General features: G+C 45.9%; 1 protein-coding gene across 6 annotated transcripts in view; it reads right to left on the bottom strand.

Moving 5' to 3' along the window:
- Window positions 1–4476: 4476 nt before the first annotated feature.
- USO1 (USO1 vesicle transport factor) overlaps window positions 4477–19821 on the bottom strand; it is a 182426-nt gene continuing 167081 nt past the window's right edge. For all 6 annotated transcript variants that reach the window (XM_056568252.1, XM_056568242.1, XM_056568257.1 and 3 more), the window contains 4 exons: window positions 19171–19269; window positions 18801–18902; window positions 7492–7707; window positions 4477–5409 (listed from right to left, as the gene is read on the bottom strand). In XM_056568252.1, coding sequence (XP_056424227.1) covers window positions 5323–5409; window positions 7492–7707; window positions 18801–18902; window positions 19171–19269 — 504 coding nt within the window. In that variant the 3' untranslated portion in view covers window positions 4477–5322. The remainder of the gene's footprint in view (window positions 5410–7491; window positions 7708–18800; window positions 18903–19170; window positions 19270–19821) is intronic.

The following is a 19821-nucleotide window of genomic DNA, read 5'->3' as shown; positions in this document are numbered from 1 at the left end:
GTCACCATTCTAAAAAATTATTATAACAAAACCATGCAGGTTACTAAAAAGGTTTTAAAAGTAAAAATACAGTTAAGGCTAGGTTTCTACTTAGACACAAAAAACTGCCCTGTCATTTTGCAGATGCAGATTTTGTGCAATTTTTTTTCAAAATTTGTGGGTTTTAGTCTTAATAATTCTATCTATTTATATTGTGCACACAGACTGTGCAGCTCTGTACGCTCAAACTGGTCCCTGTCCCTAGTGGGGCTGACAATCTAAATTCACCTATAAGTATGTTTTGGAGTGTGGGAGGAACCCAAAGGAAACCCACACAAACATAGAGAGAACATACAAACTCGTTGCAGAGGTTGTCCTTATATTGGCATTTATTTTCCCTGCATTTTTATCATGTGACTATTAACCCCTTAAGGACCCAGCCATTTTACACCATAGGACCCGGACATTTTTTGCACATCTGACCACTGTCACTTTAAACATTAATAACTCTGGAATGCTTTTAGTTATCATTCTGATTCCGAGATTGTTTTTTCGTGACATATTCTACTTTAACATAGTGGTAAAATTTTGTGGTAACTTGCATCCTTTCTTGGTGAAAAATCCCCAAATTTTATGAAAAATTTGAAAATTTTGCATTTTTCAAACTTTGAAGCTCTCTGCTTGTAAGGAAAATGGATATTCAATAATTTTTTTTTATTCACATATACAATATGTCCACTTTATGTTTGAATCAAAATTGACATGTTTTTACTTTTGGAAAACACCAGAGGGCTTCAAAGTTCAGCAGCAATTTTCCAATTTTTCACAAAATTTCCAAACTCACAATTTTTCAGGGACCAGTTCAGGTTTGAAGTGGATTTAAAGGGTCTTCATATTAGAAATACACCACAAATGACCCCATCATAAAAACTGCACCCCCCAAAGTATTCAAAATGACATTCAGTCAGCGTTTTAACCCTTTAGGTGTTTCACAGGAATAGCAGCAAAGTGAAGGAGAAAATTCACAATCTTCATTTTTTACACTCGCATGTTCTTGTAGACCCAATTTAGAAAATGTATACTTATATTTGTAGCCCAATTTCTCTCGACTAAGCACATACCTCATATCTCTATGTAAAGTGTTCGGCGGGCGCAGTAGAGGGCTCAGAAGCGAAGGAGCAACAAGGGGATTTTGGAGAGTACGTTTTTCTGAAATGTTTTTTAAGGGGCATGTTGCATTTAGGAAGCCCCTATGGTGTCAGAACAGCAAAAATCCCCCACATGGCATACCATTTTCGAAACTAGACCCCTTGAGGAATGTAACAAGGAATAAAGTGAACCTTAATACCCCACAGGGGTTTCACGACTTTTGCATACGTAAAAAAAAATTTTTTTTTTACTAAAATGTGTGCCCCCCAAATTTCACATTTTTGCAAGGGTTAATAGCAGAAAATACCCCCCAAAATTTGAAACCCCATCTCTTCTGAGTATGGAGGTACCCCATAAGTTGACCTGAAGTGCACTACGGGCGAACTACAATGCTCAGAAGAGAAGCAGTCATATTTGGCTTTTTGAGAGCAAATTTTGCTCGGGGGACATGTTGCATTTCGGTAGCCCCTATGGTGACAGGACAGCAAAATAACCCCCACATGGCATAGCCTTTTGGAAACTAGACCCCTTGAGGAACGTAACAAGGGGTACAGTGAGCATTTACCCCCCACTGGTGTCTGTCAGATCTTTGGAACAGTGGTCTGTACAAATTTTTTAATTTGCACAGCCCACTGTTCCAAAGATCTGTCAGACACCAGTGGGGTGTAAATTCTCACTGCACCCCTCAATACATTCCGTGAGGGGTGTAGTTTCCGAAATGGGGTCACATGTGTTTTTTTTTTTTTTTTGCGTTTGTCAAAACCGCTGTAACAATCAGCCACCCCTGTGCAAATCACCTCAAATGTACATGGTGCACTCTCCCTTCTGGGCCTTGTTGTGCGCCCCCAGAGCACTTTGCGCCCACATATGGGGTATCTCCGTAGTCGGGAGAAATTGCATTACAAATTTTGGGGGGCTTTTTTCCCTTTTACCTCTTGTCTAAATGAAAAGTATAGGGCAACACCAGCATGTTAGTGTAAACAATTTATTTTTTTACACTAACATGCTGGTGTAGACCCCAACTTCACCTTTTCATAAGGGGTGAAAGGAGAAAAAGCCCCACAAAATGTGTTAGGCAATTTCTCCTGAGTACGGCGATACCCCATATGTGGCCCTAAACTGTTGCCTTGAAATACGACAGGGCTCCAAAGAGAGAGCGCCATGCGCATTTGAGGCCTGAATTAGGGATTTGCATAGGGGTGGACATAGGGGTATTCTACGCCAGTGATTCCCAAACAGGGTGCCTCCAGCTGTTGCAAAACTCCCAGCATGCTTGGACAGTCAACGGCTGTCCGGCAATACTGGGAGTTGTTGTTTTGCAACAGCTGGAGGCTCCATTATGGAAACAGTAGCATACCAGACGTTTTTCATTTTTATTGGGATGGGGAGGGGGGCTGTGTAGGGGTATGTGTATATGTAGTGTTTTTTACTTTTTATTTTATTTTGTGTTAGTGTAGTGTAGTGTTTTAAGGGTACAGTCACACGGGCGGGGGATTACAGCGAGTTTCCCGCTGCGAGTTTGAGCTGCCGTGCAAAATTTGTTGCATCGCAAACTTGCAGCCTGATACTCACTGTAAGCCCCCTGCCCATGTGAATGTACCCTGTACATTCACAGGGGGGGGGAAGAACCTCCAGCTGTTGCAAAACTACAACTCCCAGCATGCACAGTCTATCAGTGCATGCTGGTAGTTATAGTTTTGCAACAGCTGGAGGCACACGGGTTGGGAAACACTGAGTTAGGAAACAGACAATGTTTCCCAACCAGTGTGCCTCCAGTTGTTGCAAAACCACAACTCCCAAACATTCTCAGGTATGCTGGAAGTAGTAGTTCGGCAACATCTTTAGAGCCAGATGTTACCGAACTACAGCTCCCAGCATGCTTGGAGTTGTAGTTTTGCAACATCTGGGAGGACTACAGTTTGCAGACCACTAATACAGTGGTTCCCAATCTGTGCCCTTCCAGATGTTGCAAAACTACAACTCCCAGTATGCCAAAACTGTCCAGGCATGCTGGGAGTTGTAGTTCTGCAACATCTGAAGGGCCAGATGTTACAGAACTACAACTCCTAGCATGCCTGGACAGTAAGGGCATGCTGAGGCATGTAGTTTTGCAACATCTGGAAGGGCACAGTGGTTTCCAAACTGTGGACCTCCAGATGTTGCAAAACTGCAACTCCCAGCATGCCCAGACACCAAGGGCTGTCTGGGCATGCTGGGAGTTGTAGTACACAGGGTCCCATTACAGCAATGCATGTCGCTTTATGGCGACGAGAGGAACTGAAGAGGAACTCACCTGTCGCCGCCGCCTTCATCGCCGGGATCCGGGTCTTCAGGGACGAGGTAAGTACAGGGGCCGGGCCCCAGCACTCCCCCGTCCCCCGCCGCTTCCTCCGATCTTCCTCCCGTTCTCTCCGGACTTCCAGGGACCGGGCAGGGCGGGAGGAAGTAACCGCCCCCCCCCCCCTGCGATTGGTCGGTTAGCTAACCGACGGATCGCAGGGGATAGGAGGAGGTGGCAGGCTTGCCACCTCGCTCCTATACTCCAGCATGGTCCTGGCTGTCTGTGACAACCGGGATCATGCAAAATTACCGGGCGGCCGGGTCCCAGAGACCCGATCAGCCCGGTATCGCCGCAGATCGCTGTTGTGATTTCAGCAGCGATCGCCGACATGGGGGGGCCTACATGGCCCCCCTCGGCGTTTGCCCTGGATGCCTGCTGAACGATTTCAGCAGGCATCCGGTTCCGATCTCTGCCCGGGGTGCAGCAGAGACCGGAGAAACACCAGGACGTACTAGTACGTCCTGGGTCCTTAAAGCCCAGGGTGCCAGGACGTTCTAGTGCATCCTGGGTCCTTAAGGGGTTAAAGAAATTGAGGGAGAAGAAAAAAAAAAAAAAAATAAGAAAACCACTAGTGCTATACCAACATGTTTAGACAAAGGCATTTTTTTTTTTTATCTTTTGGAGAGAAACAGATTTTGTACAAAAAATGTCATAGGCCATTGCCTCAACAGGTTACGATTTTGGAAAACTGTAACTGAAGCCAAAACTGCAGAAAACTACCAAAGATTAGTAAAAAAAAAAAAAAAATGCACACAAAGAAAAAAAAAACGCTGTGCTGCATTTGTGGCATTTTTGTATCAACTTAGCCTAAGGGCATTTGTTTGAAGCGATGTTACCTGCAGTAGGTGGCAGTGATGAGCAAGCTTTCTATTCTGGAGGAAAGCTACTTTGCATCAATGACGATATAAAAGTAAACACAGAAGCAATGAGTGTGGTGCATACTAGGGAATCAGATAAAAAGCTGTAAAGTGATAAGTCCATCAGAAATGTCATATCAGACGCAAACATTCATAAGTAAATGCATTATTTTATTTGTAAAACATGAAATTAATGTAATTTATATTTCCACTCTTAAAACGTTGTTCTGTAGCTAAATCTCTATGGCCCGACTTAAGCCAATAAATTATAGAACTCTGACATTACTGGTACAGTGAATTAGTGGCAATGGCAATAAGACTAAACATGTCAGGGTGTTAAGTGTTTTAAGCAACCCCCCCCTCTGTTTTAAAAAGACATTTTGGTGCAAATAAAAGAAATAAGGATCTACCAGAGCTATAAATACTGATGCCTCTACAGGTTATGCAAAATCGAATATGACCACTGAGGAAAGCAGCTGTCTCAGGTGTGAAGGCACTAGACTTACATTTCCAGCTCTACTTCACTTGTATCAAAAGTCTAGAGTTACAAGGGGAGTAGGAAATGATCCACCCCCATTTGTCACTATTCCAGTCTCTACATTAAGATAGAATTTTTTTCAGTGTTTGCTGTGAAGAAGCCATAGCAGCAAGTTTTAGCAGAGTCAACTAGATGCATAAGGGCTGGGGATCATTTCACATTGCATAGCAATGTTTTGCACTTGGCAAGGGAAAGGGGGAGCACCACAAGGAATAAGGTGCAATATAACACTGGCAGAGCAATAAAAGACCACACTACCCAGCCATATCCCTAATGAATAAAAAGGCTAGGAGACGTGTGAACTGTATTGAAAATGTATGGCAACAGCTCTTACTTTGGTATTACCCTTCACATTGCCTTCATAACATTTTATAGGTTCAATTAGGGGAATTACTAGAGAGTTTTCTTACTGTAAAAAAAAACAAAAAACAGGATATCTGCTTGCACAATGAGAGTCTCTACATATCATCATCTCTGCTATCTTCATCATCCAGGTCATCTTCATCACCGGCATCTCCAGACTCCAAATCATCCTCATCCTCCACCTAAAAGGAGGGGAGATTGTGCATTAGATACATTTATTTTCTACAATACCCTTTTAAAAGCTTTAAACCTGAGTACAAGTACAGTGCAAATGTAAAGGGAAATCTGCCAGCTGAATTAAAGGGAATCTGCCAGCTTATTTTAAGCAAATAAGCTACAGACTTTCTTACATAGATGATAGTATGGGTGAAAACTTACATACCACTGCTGCCGGGGGTGGTGAAAGGATAAGATATTAAAACATATTAAATAAAGGTGGTATTGAGATGCTTAAAGGGGTAATCCATTTGAAAAATCTTATTCCCTATCCAAACAGATAGGGGAAAAGATGTCAGATCTCCGGGCTGGCAGCGGCGTCATCCAGAACACGGAAGCTTGTAGCTTCTGCGTTCGTGATGTCACGCCACGCCCCCTCCATTCATGTCTATGGGAGGGGGCGTGACGGCTGGTACAGAACAGTCACGCCTCCTCCCATAGACGTGAATGGAGGGGGTGTGGTGGCCCGCATCGCCAGTCATCGGGCATGGAGTGGAGTTTGCTCTGTGCACCGAATGACAGTGGTGCCGTGCCATAGATCGTGGAGGTCCCCAGTGGCTGGACCCCTGTGATCTAACATCTTATCCCCTATCCAAAGGTGCTTCCAGCTAAGCAATGCTAAGTGTCTTAGCATTGCTATCCTCATTGCTATCCTCTATTGACTAATATGCCTAAAGTCACCAATGGACGACTACAGTAAATAAAATTAAAAATGTTAAAAATAAATAAATTTAAATAGTAAAAGAAGAAATTCCCCCCAGGGGTGTTTAAAAAAAAAAGTCTATACACACCATCTAATATGATTTGGATTTTTATTAAAATACCTTTTCCAATATCCTACATCCAGTTGTCCGGTATTACCCACAGGTCCCGGTGGCTGATAGCCGTCGGTACCACCCTGCTATGACGCGGGGTCAGCTCCTGAGCATGTGTCTTAGAAAGGGAGCGGGACAAGGGCATACAGGTATGCCCTTCGTCCTTAAGTAGTTAAGGAAGAGCAAAAATTTCAAGCTGGGGAAGAAATGGTCCTTCAGGGTAAAACTGACAATTTAGGATAAAAGAACTGCAAACAGCGTGCATTATTGCCCAATGATGTTCCACAAGTTAAAGGGTTACAGTCTTAAGATTTTCGATAAGATTTTAGATACAGACATTTAAAGGTCATAGAAAGGAAAGTCATGGTTGTGGATGCAGAGCCCTGGCAGTCCTGATCAGTGGTGCTGAACCATTGGAGGAGAGAGACTGACTTACAGAATCCACTACTATTCTAACTACTTTAGAGCCCAATTACTTGCGTCAATACATCTTGTAGATGGACATTTGTTTCAAGAGCCAACTAATAGGTAGGATCAACCAATGTGCAGTGGGGGACACACAGACAACTACTGGATGGTTGGTGGAACCCTTTGCTTCCATCATTTGTTGACCACCCAGCCCCTATAACACAGAGATGTGCAGCTGACAATATATTTTTTAGAAAGTCAGAATAAAGTGAACAGCTGATGAAATAGTGCAGCTGATTGCTGGTCTTACTTCACAGGAGGATATTGGCCCGTTCAGCCGAAAATCATTCCGTGTAATAGGCCCCTTAGGTTTGTATCTAAAATGGTATAATTATCTGAACAGTCATGGCATACTCATAAGGTAAGCCACAGATAGCTGATAGGTGCTAGTACCAGGGGTAAGACCCCAATCTCTCTCGAGACAAAGGGCCCCCTTTGTCCCGGCTGCATCCAACAAAGGTGGTCAGAAGGCTAAAACAGTCAAGGTGGCAGTTTTATGCAGTTTGCATAACTCCCATAGAGGTTAATGATTTCCCTGTACCAAACTAGACAACATAGGGGACAACAGATAAAAATATTCACATAAGTAACGCGATTATTCACTATTCACGAGGTCAATAAGCTGAAATAACAGAAACACTTTAACAAGCTTGCAAGTGACACATTCAGATCTTGCAAAGTTAGTTTAATGGACTGGGGACCATAACATGTAACCTGCCATATTTCCCTGCTGACACATATCTTATTAAGCTCAGGATGCCTAACCTGTTCTCCAAGTTCTTTCAGTTTATTCTTCAGACTGAGGATTTTTTGGTCTTGATCAGCCAAAAGTATCAAAAGATCATCTTGTTCTTTCTTGGATTCAGTCACCTCTTGCGATAGTTTAAGTTTCTCATCTTGTAAAATGGCTGCGGTGCTATGAGCTGAATCTAGCTCCCGCTTCAAAGAAGACTTCTCCTCAGAGACTACTTTAAGTTCATCCTGAAATATGAAAAAAGGATAAATGCTAGTAACTTTTTTACAGAACTTCTAACAGAGTAATTGTTTCTCAACACACTTGCCCTACAAAAGGACAATCTATATTTAAAAAAAATACTGCAAACCAACATTGAAAGAAATGCCATACTGTATTTAATATAATCTTTTAGAGATACAATTTTGGAACAATGATGTTACTAAAACAGTAAAGAAACTCAAATTTATAGATTCTATACTGTCCATGCCCCATCAGTGATTTGATTCCATCATGTCTTGGTTATATCTTCGTATGAGCACTGTCATGTGACCACTGCAGTGAAACAAAGCTGTAAATTCTCACATCACTGTTATGGTCGCCATTAAAGCATGGCATGTAAACAAGAGGAATCAGGGTACCACGCTGATTAAAAATTCATGGGGCGTGTGCCTGACATTTTCTAAAAATGTCAACATATTTAATAATGTGTCCACAGAAATTCTAGTGGATTTGAGCTGATGAAAACTCCACAGCTCAGAGCATGTGTAAAAAGGAGATTTTTTAACACTTACCGTAAAATCTCTTTCTCGAAGGAACCACTGGGGGACACAGACCGTGGGTGTATGCTGCTGTCTCTAAGGAGGTGTGACACTATGGTAATAAAAAAGTCAGCTCCTCCCAGCAGGATATACCCGCCTTCAGGCTCTGAGCTAGTCAGTTTAAGTTCCAGAGCAATAGGAGGAGACCAATAGGTCAAAGAAAAACCCCAAACTGTCGGAGAACCAGAAGAAAAACATAACTGAACACACCCTCGGACAGAGAACCAAGGAAAAAAAAACAAAAAAGGGCGAGATCCTTTTTTTTTGGATCCTTCGAGAAAAAGATTTTACAGTAAGTGTAAAAAATCTCCTTTTGTCTATCGGCTCCATTGGGGGGGACAGACCGTGGGACGTACCAAAGCCGTCCCTTGGGTGGGCAGATAAGTAATCAGGCAGGCAGCCGATCCACTGCTGCCTGCAACACTTTACGACCCAGACTAGCATCAGCCGATGCGAAAGTATGAACTCGGTAAAACCTTGAGAAAGTGTGCAAAGACGACCAGGTAGCCTGCCTTACAAATCTGCAAGGCCGAGGCTCTATTCTGGAGAGCCCAGGATGCCCCAACAGAAAGAGTGGAATGAGCCACAACCCTGAAAGGAGGAATCTTCCCCTTACAGTGATGGGCTTCCGAAATGGCAGACCGAATCCACCGAGAAATGGTGGCCTTGGAAGAAGGTTCTCCCTTGCATCGTCCTTCCGTAAGGACGAAAAAGTAATCACACTGACGAAACGAAGAAGTGATGGAGAGATAAGACCGAACAGCCCGAACTACATCAAGCTTGTGTAGCAAGTGCTCCTTAGGATGAGAAGGAGCCGGACAAAAGGACGGGAGGACAATGTCCTCATTGAGATGAAAGGCCGAGACCACCTTAGGTAAAAAGTAAGGATCTGGCCGGAAAACGACCTTGTCCTGGGGGATCACCAGAAATGGAGAACAGCAGGAAAGAGCTGCCAGTTCAGACACCCTCCAGATGGAGATGATAGCCACAAGAAACGCCACTTTCCAAGAAAGGAGGCGGAGAGACACCTCTCTAAGGGGCTCAAAGGGTGCACCCTGGAGGGCACTCAGAACCAAATTCAAGTCCCAAGGGGGAGAAGGTGACCGATAAGGAGGAACAGCGTGCGCCACTCCTTGCAGGAAGGTCCGGACATGAGAATTAGAAGCCAGGGGCCGCTGGAAAAGAACAGCAAGGGCTGAAACCTGACCTTTAAGTGAACTAAGAGACAACCCCAGTTCCAACCCCGACTGCAAAAAGGAGAGAAGACGGGGAACCGAGAAGGTCACCGGGGAGAAGTCCTGAGCTTCACACCAACGAAAATAAGACCTCCAAGTACGGTGGTAAATTCTTGCGGAGGAGGGCTTACGAGCCTTAAGAATGGTGTGAATGACTTGGGAAGAGGACCCGCGGGCCCTCAAAACCGTGGTCTCAACCGCCACGCCGTCAAATGCAGCCACTGTAAATTGGGGTGGCAAAGAGGACCCTGAGAGAGTAGGTCCGGGCGGAGCGGAAGGCGCAGTGGAGCGTCGTCCAGGAGCCTGACTACGTCGGCGTACCACGACCTTCGGGGCCAATCTGGAGCTACCAGAAGGGACGTCCTCTGCCTTGAGCTTCCCCAGCACCCTGGGAAGGAGCGGAAGAGGAGGGAACAGATAAGGTAGGGTGAACCCCGCCCAAGGAATCACTAGGGCGTCCACAGCCAGAGCCTGAGGGTCCCGGGCCGGAACGCAAAGAGGTCCACGTCCGGAATGCCCCAGAGGTCGCAGAGCTGCGCGAAGACCTCCGGATGAAGAGACCACTCGCCGGGGTCGGGTGAGGACCGACTGAGGAAGTCCGCTTCCCAGTTGAGCACTCCCGGAATGTGAATCGCTGAAATGGCCGGAACTTTGTTCTCCGCCCAGGTGAGAATCTTGGTCACCTCGGCCATGGCTGCCGAGCTGCGAGTGCCGCCATGACAATTTATGTATGCCACGGCCGTGGCGTTGTCCGACTGAACGCGGACAGGACGGGATTGAAGACGAGACTCCCAATGAAGAAGACAAAGAAGAATCGCTTGTAATTCCAATATGTTTATCGGAAGAAGGGTCTCCGGGGGAGACCAGAGTCCCTGAACTGTCCAATCCCTGAACACGCCGCCCCAGCCCGATAGGCTGGCATCCGTTGTAACAACCTGCCAGTGAAGGGGAAGAAAGGACCGCCCTTGGAGAAGAAGGGGGGAGCGGAGCCACCAGAGCAGAGACTGACGGACCCTGCGAGGGAGAACAATCTGACGATCGAGGGACAGGGGAGACCTGTTCTATCGAGAGATAATCGCCAGTTGAAGGGGGCGGTAATGAAACCAGGCAAAGTGTAAGGCCTCCAAAGTTGCCACCATTCGACCCAGGACTTCCATACAAGTGCGGATGTAGATTGATACCTGGGTCCGAAGGGAGCAGACCCCCGACCGCAGCACCAGACGTTTGTCCGGCGGAAGACAAATTCGGGCAGAGGCCGTGTCGAACCGAAGTCCCAGGAAGGTTAGAGACTGGGTAGGACAGAGGACTCACTTGTCCCAGTTGACCAGCCACCCGAAGCGAGTCAGAGTGTGGAGAGTAATGTCCAGATTCTCCAGAGTCTGGGCTCTGGTTGGAGCCTTGATGAGAAGGTCGTCCAGATAGGGTATCACCGAGATCCCCCTCGACCGTAACAGGCCCATCACTGGCACAAGGATCTTTGTAAAGACCTGAGGAGCCGTGGCCAGACCAAAGGGGAGGGCTACGAATTGAAAGTGCCCCTCCGGAACCGCAAAGCGGAGGTACCAATGATGGCCCGGAAATATTGGCCCACGGAGGTAGGCATCCTTGATGTACACCAATGAAAGAAACTCCCCTTGCTCCAGGGACGCCACCACCGAACGGAGGGATTCCATTCTGAAGTGGTGGATGAGAAGACGCTTGAGGTCTAGGATTGGTCGCACAGAACCGTCCTTTTTGGGGACCACAAAAAGATTTGAATAGAAATCCCGAAAACGTTCCCCTGGAGGAACGGGGACGATAACCCCCTGGAGAAGCAGAGACTGGAGAGCCGCTCGAAATTGCTTCGCCAGAGGAGGAAACCGGGGGGCCCGGGATCGAAAAAAGCGATCCCTCGGAAGGGAGGCGAATTCGATCCGGTAACCGTTGGACACCACATCCCTGACCCAAGAGTCCCGAATGTGCGAAGTCCAGATGTCTCGGAAAAACAAGAGATGACCTCCCACCCGATAAGAAACCACGGGTGGGGGCCTCACTTCATGCAGAAGTGGGTTTGCGGTTGCCTGATTTGGGCGCAAAACGGCCGGACCGGTTGGAGTCCGACTTCCAAGACGGGCGTGCCCGGAACGAGGGAGCCTTCTTGTCCCGCGAGGGCGCCTGCCCGGACCCTTTACTGGGGCCAGAGGTCCGAAAGGACCGAAAGGAAAAGGACTTCCTCTGGGAAGTAGGGCGAGCCTTATTTTGAGGTAACAAGGAACTCTTACCTCCCGTTACCTCAGAGATAATCTCATCGAGGTGCTTGCAAAAAAGACTGCCACCCGTAAAGGGAAGCTCAGTGAGAGACCTTTTGGAAGCGGCATCCGCATTCCACGCTTTAACCCACATAGAGCGGCGGAGAGCCGCTAGGTGACACACAGCAAAGGCAGAACAGCGGGCTGACTGCATGGAAGCTGTGCACAGAAAGTCCCCAGCTTTAGCGCATTGGAGAGCCAGAGCAGATAGATCCTCTGGGGGGGGATCCCACTGAGATATCCTGATCGATCTTTTGGCACCACTCCGACAGGGCCTTGGACACCCATGTCGAGGCGAAGAAGAGAAGAGTCAGCTGCTTCAGAAGCGAACTTCGCTAAAGATTCTACCTTCTTGTCCGCGGGATCCTTGAAGGCAGCGGCATCTGCCAGGGGCAGTGTAGTCACCTTAGAGATCTGGGAGACTGGTGGATTCACTGAGGGAGGGGAAACTACCTTAGCGACAAAGTCCTTGTCAAATGGATAACATTCTTGAATTAACTTGATTCCCGGGAACCTCTTGTCTGGATGTTTCCATGCGGATTCCAGAATGTCGTCAAAGTCAGCGTGAGAGCTGAACCTTTGAGGTGCTGGCTTAGCACGATGAAAGGATACTCCTGGATTGACATCCGGAGATCCTGGGTCCTCCAAGTGAAAGGTGTCTCTTATGGCTGTCACCAATGAGTTCACCGTTGCAATTGAGTCTGAGCGGTCCTCTGAGTCAGATGCCTGCTCGGAAGCCTCGTCCACCAGTTCACCAGGGGAATGTGAATGAGTAGAGGCAGTCCTGGAGAGGGTGACCCAGAGTGGGTACGCGGCTCTGGCGTAGCAGAGCGGCGACTCCGAGAATGTCCTCTGTAGGAGCGAAGTTTGTGCCCAGAAGATAGGGGAGGGGCGGGACCCGCGAGGGGAACTGAGGGTTCACTGAGGGAGGGGAAACTACCTTAGCGACAAAGTCCTTGTCAAATGGATAACATTCTTGAATTAACTTGATTCCCGGGAACCTCTTGTCTGGATGTTTCCATGCGGATTCCAGAATGTCGTCAAAGTCAGCGTGAGAGCTGAACCTTTGAGGTGCTGGCTTAGCACGATGAAAGGATACTCCTGGATTGACATCCGGAGATCCTGGGTCCTCCAAGTGAAAGGTGTCTCTTATGGCTGTCACCAATGAGTTCACCGTTGCAATTGAGTCTGAGCGGTCCTCTGAGTCAGATGCCTGCTCGGAAGCCTCGTCCACCAGTTCACCAGGGGAATGTGAATGAGTAGAGGCAGTCCTGGAGAGGGTGACCCAGAGTGGGTACGCGGCTCTGGCGTAGCAGAGCGGCGACTCCGAGAATGTCCTCTGTAGGAGCGAAGTTTGTGCCCAGAAGATAGGGGAGGGGCGGGACCCGCGAGGGGAACGCTCACTTCTCAGAAGACTCAATGGAAGAGTCAGACGAGGCACCCCTAGCACGCTTATGAGAGTGTGAAGTACGGGGAGACGAGGAGCAGGCCCTCTCAGAGGTCCTGCGCAGGGAAGACCCCTTCAAGGCGGACACCCTTTCCCGGGAGGCCTCAGCCACCGAACGGGAGACTTGTGTCAAGTCAGCCATATACTGGGTCAGGGAAGAAACCCAGGCTGGAGGAGCGGCTGAACCCACTGGGACCAAAGGGGCATCAGGGGGCACCAGGGGGTCTGGGGGAGCAGTGGAGCAGGCAGGGCAAGTGGGCTCAGCAGAGCCAGACATCTTGCTATTACAGTGCTTACAGATATAATAAGTCACTAAATTTCCAGGTTTCTGTTTGGAGGGAGGAACAGCCCTGGGTACAGACATAATGTGAGAAAAAAGAAGACAGGAACTTTCTCACCCTAGTCTGTGTCCCCTGTCAGCTGCAGTGAGGAGAACTCGCTTCGTGCAGCCAGAGAGACTGAACTGGTCAGCCAATAGGGAGGGAGGGGCGTGCCTGAAGCAAGGCACACAGTAACCGACCCCTTCACATAGAAAATCGCGCCCACGGCGGAGCTACAGACGGCCGAAGAAGAACTGTCATGGCGCCCACTCCTTGTCCCGAGCGCACCTGCCTAGCCCTATATGCGCTCGGGAGAATAGAGCTGGCAGCGAAAGTGAAAGTAAGCCGGCACTGAAGCGCCCGGCTCGTAGCAGCGCCGCGGCTGTCAGCCGCGATAAGGCGCTGCAGGCATAACGAAAGTGAGCCGGTGCTGAGAGCGCCCAGCCCGGAGCAGCGCCGCGGCTGACAGCCGCATATAAGGCGCTGTAGTAGTTGCACCAACACACACCACATAATAAAGTGCCCCATACTATATGCCCCCTAAAGTAATGTGCCTCAGAATATATGCTCCCTCAGGTGCCACTGCTCCCCCAGCATAAAGTGCAGCCCCTGTAATCAAGCGCCATAACTGAAGGTGGGCCAAAAACAGGGGGTCTCCAGAGGTTGCGAGTCCGTACCTATGGAGAAAAAAAAAGGGGGGGGGGGGGGGGGAGTACTTACCTCAGTCAGAAGAACTTACCTAATGGAGTCTTCAGTGAAGTCTTCAGTCAGCTTTTGTCCCTGCATCACGCCTGGCTGCTATGCGCGAGCGAGGAGAGCAGAGAAAAAGGGGGACCCGGACCCATGAGGTACCACCCAGACGCTGACCTTGGCGAGGGGGGGTGAACAGCGCATATACGCAATGTCTGTGCCCCCTTACTCGCAATGGGGGAACAGGGAACCGGAGTCCCTGAGCCCCCACCTGAAAACGAAAAAGAAAAGGAATAAAACACTTCCCTATACTAGGAAAATAAAAAATCAGAAGACCTGGTCTGGAAAATCCAGACCATGTCCACCTCCTTCAGACACTAAGCTTAAACGGACTAGCTCAGAGCCTGAAGGCGGGTATATCCTGCTGGGAGGAGCTGACTTTTTTATTACCATAGTGTCACACCTCCTTAGAGACAGCAGCATACACCCACGGTCTGTGGAGCCAATGGAGCCGATAGAGAAAAAAAGTAAAACGTAGGGAAAAGTGCAAAATGTAGGGAAACCTTAGTAAATACAGTGCAAAAAAATACCTGTCGGGAAACAAAACCGACAAAGAAAACTCTTGGCCCAGTCCACACTTTCAGGGTGGCCCTTTGTCAGCACAGGTGCTCAGGCCAATTAATACTGGGCTTACAAAAGGTGTAACCAAGCCTACTCAGAGAGGCTACGAGGAATCTCTAATGAGAGTTTGAGTCCCGAGTTTGGCACCAACCCTCAAAATCTGGAAATTTACTGTGCGTGAATAAGAGAACGATCACACTATGTTTTGGCCCCCGTTAATCATATACGTCGGCATCCCTCTGAAAATAGGATGCCGACGTATACTGACGTATCAAAAGGAGTCACTATTTCAAAAGTACAACAGCCCCCGTCAAGAGTCCGCTTAAAACAGCAGATACATCCCAAGTGGAGTCACTAGGGATGACGCCATTCGGCCATAGAAGTGAATAGGATCCGCTGCTCCTGTTAACAGTATACGTCTAAAAAGATAAGGAAGAGCGCTCCATAGCGTAATACCGCTGGTAAAGGGTCCATGAGATATAGAAGGAAATATCCTTACCAGATGCGGTTGTGTAGACTCACACACAACAATGGTCAGCGTGGGTTAGGAGTAAAGTCCGGCCTGCAGCATTCCCATCCAGGTAGAGTAAAGACAGCACAAGACTTCTGGGAGTGATGGGATTCAGCGGCGCTGGTCAGATGAGGACACGTCAGGTAGGTAAAGGAATACTTTTTATTTGAACAATGCAACGCGCTTCACCGCAGGTACGGCTTCATCAGGTATAACAAGCAGGGGGGGAGGTGGATTTATATACAAGTGGGAATTAACCCTTCCCTGGGTTGCATCACTTTTTACACTAATGTATTCATATCCATAGGCATCATGTCAAAAATAGGATGCCGACGTATACTGTTAGCACAAGACTTCTGGGAATGATGGGATTCAGCGGCGCTGGTCAGATGAGGACACGTCAGGTAGGTAAAGGAATACTTTTTATTTGAACAATGCAACGCGCTTCACCGCAGGTACGTGCCGGGTATGAAGTGCGCTCAGTCCTTAATGGGTTAAACTTTACTTTTATGTCTCTTTCTCCGGTCTTTATGAACTAAAAAAACATAGCCACATTATAATCCCTATTATCCTCTCTAATTCACACGACTGTATTTCCAAGTGGAATCCAGTGGAAAAACTTGGTTGCAGCAGAATCCCATTGCTTTTAATGGGATTCTGCTGCATCTTGCAAATGGGAGAATTTCTGCGGTGGAAACATCTGACATAGAAATCCAGATTCTGCCCTCCACCTAAAGAACCGACATGTCAATTATTTCAAAGGGCTTCTGTTTCCACCAGGTGCACTTTTTTTCCCTGTATACAGGGGTAATAGGGCTCATTTTTTAAATCGTAATTTGTACTTTTTAAGGTTTTTTAAATAAATTTTTCCCAGTATATGAAGTGACCAAAAATACGCAGTTCTAGAGTTTGGTATTTCTTTTTTTACATTCACGCCACTGACCATTTAATTAATGTTAAATTTTAATTGTTCAGACATTTATGGCACATGTTAATTTTTGTTTACATTATTTTATTAAAAAAATAGAAAATAGGGGGGGCGATTCAAACTTTATTAGGGAAGGGGTTAATTTACATCAACTTTTCCACATAATCTTTAAATTGAAAATACTGAACAATGCTGCCCCATAGAACAATATTAATCAATGTTAGCAGTGCTCCATTGCTCCAGTCTGCCATGGCTGACTGCATAATAGGATTGCTGATCGGACGAGGAAGGCAAGAGACTTCCTGTGGTCCTCTCAGCTGATTGGGACCCTGCAATTTCCATGCAGTTGTCCTGATCAGCTCCTCTTGAGCTACCGCAGAGTGATTTTTCCTGTTTTAGATGCCGCAATAAACTGATTTCGCCATCTAAGGGATTAATGCTGGACATCGGCGCGATGGGTGATGGGCATTAGGTGTGGGTCTTGGTTGCTAATAGCAACCGGCATGTGCCGGGTATGAAGTGTGCTCAGTCCTTAATGGGTTAAACTTTACTTTTATGTCTCTTTCTCCGGTCTTTATGAACTAAAAAAACATAGCCACATTATAATCCCTATTATCCTCTCTAATTCACACGACTGTATTTCCAAGTGGAATCCAGTGGAAAAACTTGGTTGCAGCAGAATCCCATTGCTTTTAATGGGATTCTGCTGCATCTTGCAAATGGGAGAATTTCTGCGGTGGAAACATCTGCCATAGAAATCCAGATTCTGCCCTCCACCTAAAGAACTGACATGTCAATTATTTCAGTGGAATATATTTGGAAATGCACTGTTGTATATAGAGACGGTTCATATCCGAGTGGTGCTAGCTCCAGCAGGATATATATCCTGCCTGCACTCGCTATTTGCAGAATGTCTGCCAATGTTTTCCAGGTGGAAATTCTGCACATATTCTGCCATGTCAACATAGCCTAAGGGTGCAGCTCAGCTGCCACACATCAAAACAAAAAAATAAATAAAACAGGCCGACATGCTGTAGTGAATAGCCACATCATTTTGCTAATAATGTTTTTTTCCTATGTAAAATATGCAAGACAACGTACCATAACAGTCAGAGTTCGTATACAGTAATCCCTTAACCACTTCAAGACAAGGACAGCTGCCTTCCCCCACTTTCCCTTCATAAGAGACACACACACATATATATATATATATATATATATATATATATATATTCATATTTATATATATTTATATATATTTATTTATATATATATTTATTTTTTAAGTTTTCATATAGGTGCTACATATAGGGGATGGGCCAGAAGCCATGGTTTGGGCATTTTTTTTAGCTTTGTTGTTTTTATTACTTAACATATTTACATCTTTCTTTTAGCAAGAAGCCTTTAGGCTTCAACAACAACTGGGAAGGCCTCTGCAGACTGGGTAGACTTTTTAAATTATTCAGAAATTAACAAAGGGTTTGATGGCAACTGTTGTGACAAAATTAAATATTCAATGGTGCTCCCTTAAATGGGCACTGTCATTAAACTGGATTTTTTATATTTGGTTCCTTATGCCAAATAAATAACTTTTGTAATTGGCTTCCGTTTTATGTTTGTTTTTCTGCTGTATACTTCTGGCCATCTGGGGTCTGTCTCCCTTCTTGGCCAGAACACATTCCGTCTGTTCAAAATCTTAGATTTTGGTCTCCTGCTTGTAATGGCAGGAGACCCAACTCAGGAAGTGTTTCTCTGCACTGAGCTTGATTGACAGTTGCAAAGAGCTACACTGAAAGCAGCCGCAGAGACTAAAAGCTGCACAGACTGACAGCTACAGAGAGCCTCACTGAAAGATACACAGACTCAAAGCTGCTGCACAGAGCTTGAGGTCTTCTATTCATCACAATGCTGCAAGGATGTGAGGGCAGAAGTGGTCCGCCAGCAGGCTTCAGTGATGTCATGCCTGCCGGGAAACACCCACTTTCTCCTGCTGGGAGATTGCACTATGTAAGCAAGATCAAAAGGTATGATACAGAGCTTTTTAAAGCTCTGAATTTTATTTTTTTTTTTTTTTTTAAACAGCGTAGTTAGATAACATAGCCTGACTTAGTTTAGAAATGTTTATTTAGTGACAGGTACTCTTTAAGTATCTATGAAACTTCTGAAATTAGCCACTGTAACCTGATGGACCACTGTATTTGCAGACTTCTAGGGTATGGTCACATGTGATAATCTTTGACTGACTGTCCCATATATCAGAATTCAGCTGCAGAAACAACTATATGCATATGTAGTGACAGAAATGAATTTAATAAGTAATATGAAAAATATGACAATATGAACATACCCTTACTGCACATGTCTTACAGTCCAGCCTTGTTATTGGTTTTAATATGCAGTTAAAGCGTGCACTTGCCATCAGTTTTTTATTTTATTTTGAAGGGTAAAAAAGATCTAGTGAAGTAATGTTACTGACAAACCTTCAATGAACGTAGATCCTGCAGCAAACTTGCTATTTTCTCTTCATGGTCATTGTTTTGGGAAGCAGCTGTTGAACTGTCACCCGTCACTGTCACTGCAGCCTGTGGAATCAAACAAATAAAAAAATAAAATAAAAAAAGCATAATGACTTTCCAGTAGAAGTGGTATTTGCCAATATATTGAAGGGGTTTAAGCATGTATATGATATGCATAAGAATATCTGTTATATAAGATAGGGCCAGGAACTATTCCTAGTATTCAGAATATTGGGTGGACTAGAAGGGCCAAATGGTTCATATCTGCTGACATGTTCTAATTTTTGATGTTTCTAAACAAATGTGCTGAGATGGAAGCTCAAAGACAACTTACACTGGCTTCGAGTTTTTGGACTAATTCCATTCTTTCTGCTTGTAGTCTGTTGATCTCTGTAGACTGAACGTGGAGCTGAGACCTAAGTGTTTCCATTTCCTGTAATTTAACAAAATGGAAAATAAAATGTTTTTTTTTTTTTGTTACAATGCAAAGATTTATCAGTTTTACATTCTTCTATCAAATTTAAATGAGTAGCCCTAAATGGAAGGTGATATCTTAAAAAAAAAAAAACTTAGTCATGCCAAACAGAGTTTTTAACACCATGTGATAGCTTAGGGTGCCCTGAGTTTAGTGTTTAGGGTACATAAAGGTCCAATGCACGGTACAAGAGAACTTCTTGTCTGGGTACTTCCTCCCCTTCAAAATGGTCTCAAATGAAGTAGAACAAGGGAACACTTTGGAGAGTGCTAGGGGCAACAGAAGAAGGTCTCATGTTAAGAAGGGGGTCCGGATCCATTAATTGGAGAGGGGCAGGAACAACACCAATGAGGCCATCCATCATAGAAACCAGCTTGGAGGAATGGTTTGCATCTAGGTTGGACTCAGAGACTTAAGCATTGCCTTGAGGTAGCACATTACTGTGGTGGGACAAGGTCCTGGACTGTGCTGATGGAGGAGGAAAGGAGGTGTAAAACTCAGAGGTGGTGG

Source organism: Hyla sarda, chromosome 1, assembly GCF_029499605.1.
Source record: "Hyla sarda isolate aHylSar1 chromosome 1, aHylSar1.hap1, whole genome shotgun sequence".
NCBI lineage: Eukaryota > Metazoa > Chordata > Amphibia > Anura > Hylidae > Hyla > Hyla sarda.
The sequence above is the reverse complement of the archived record's forward strand: the minus strand, read 5'-3'. Positions and strand labels throughout refer to the sequence as shown.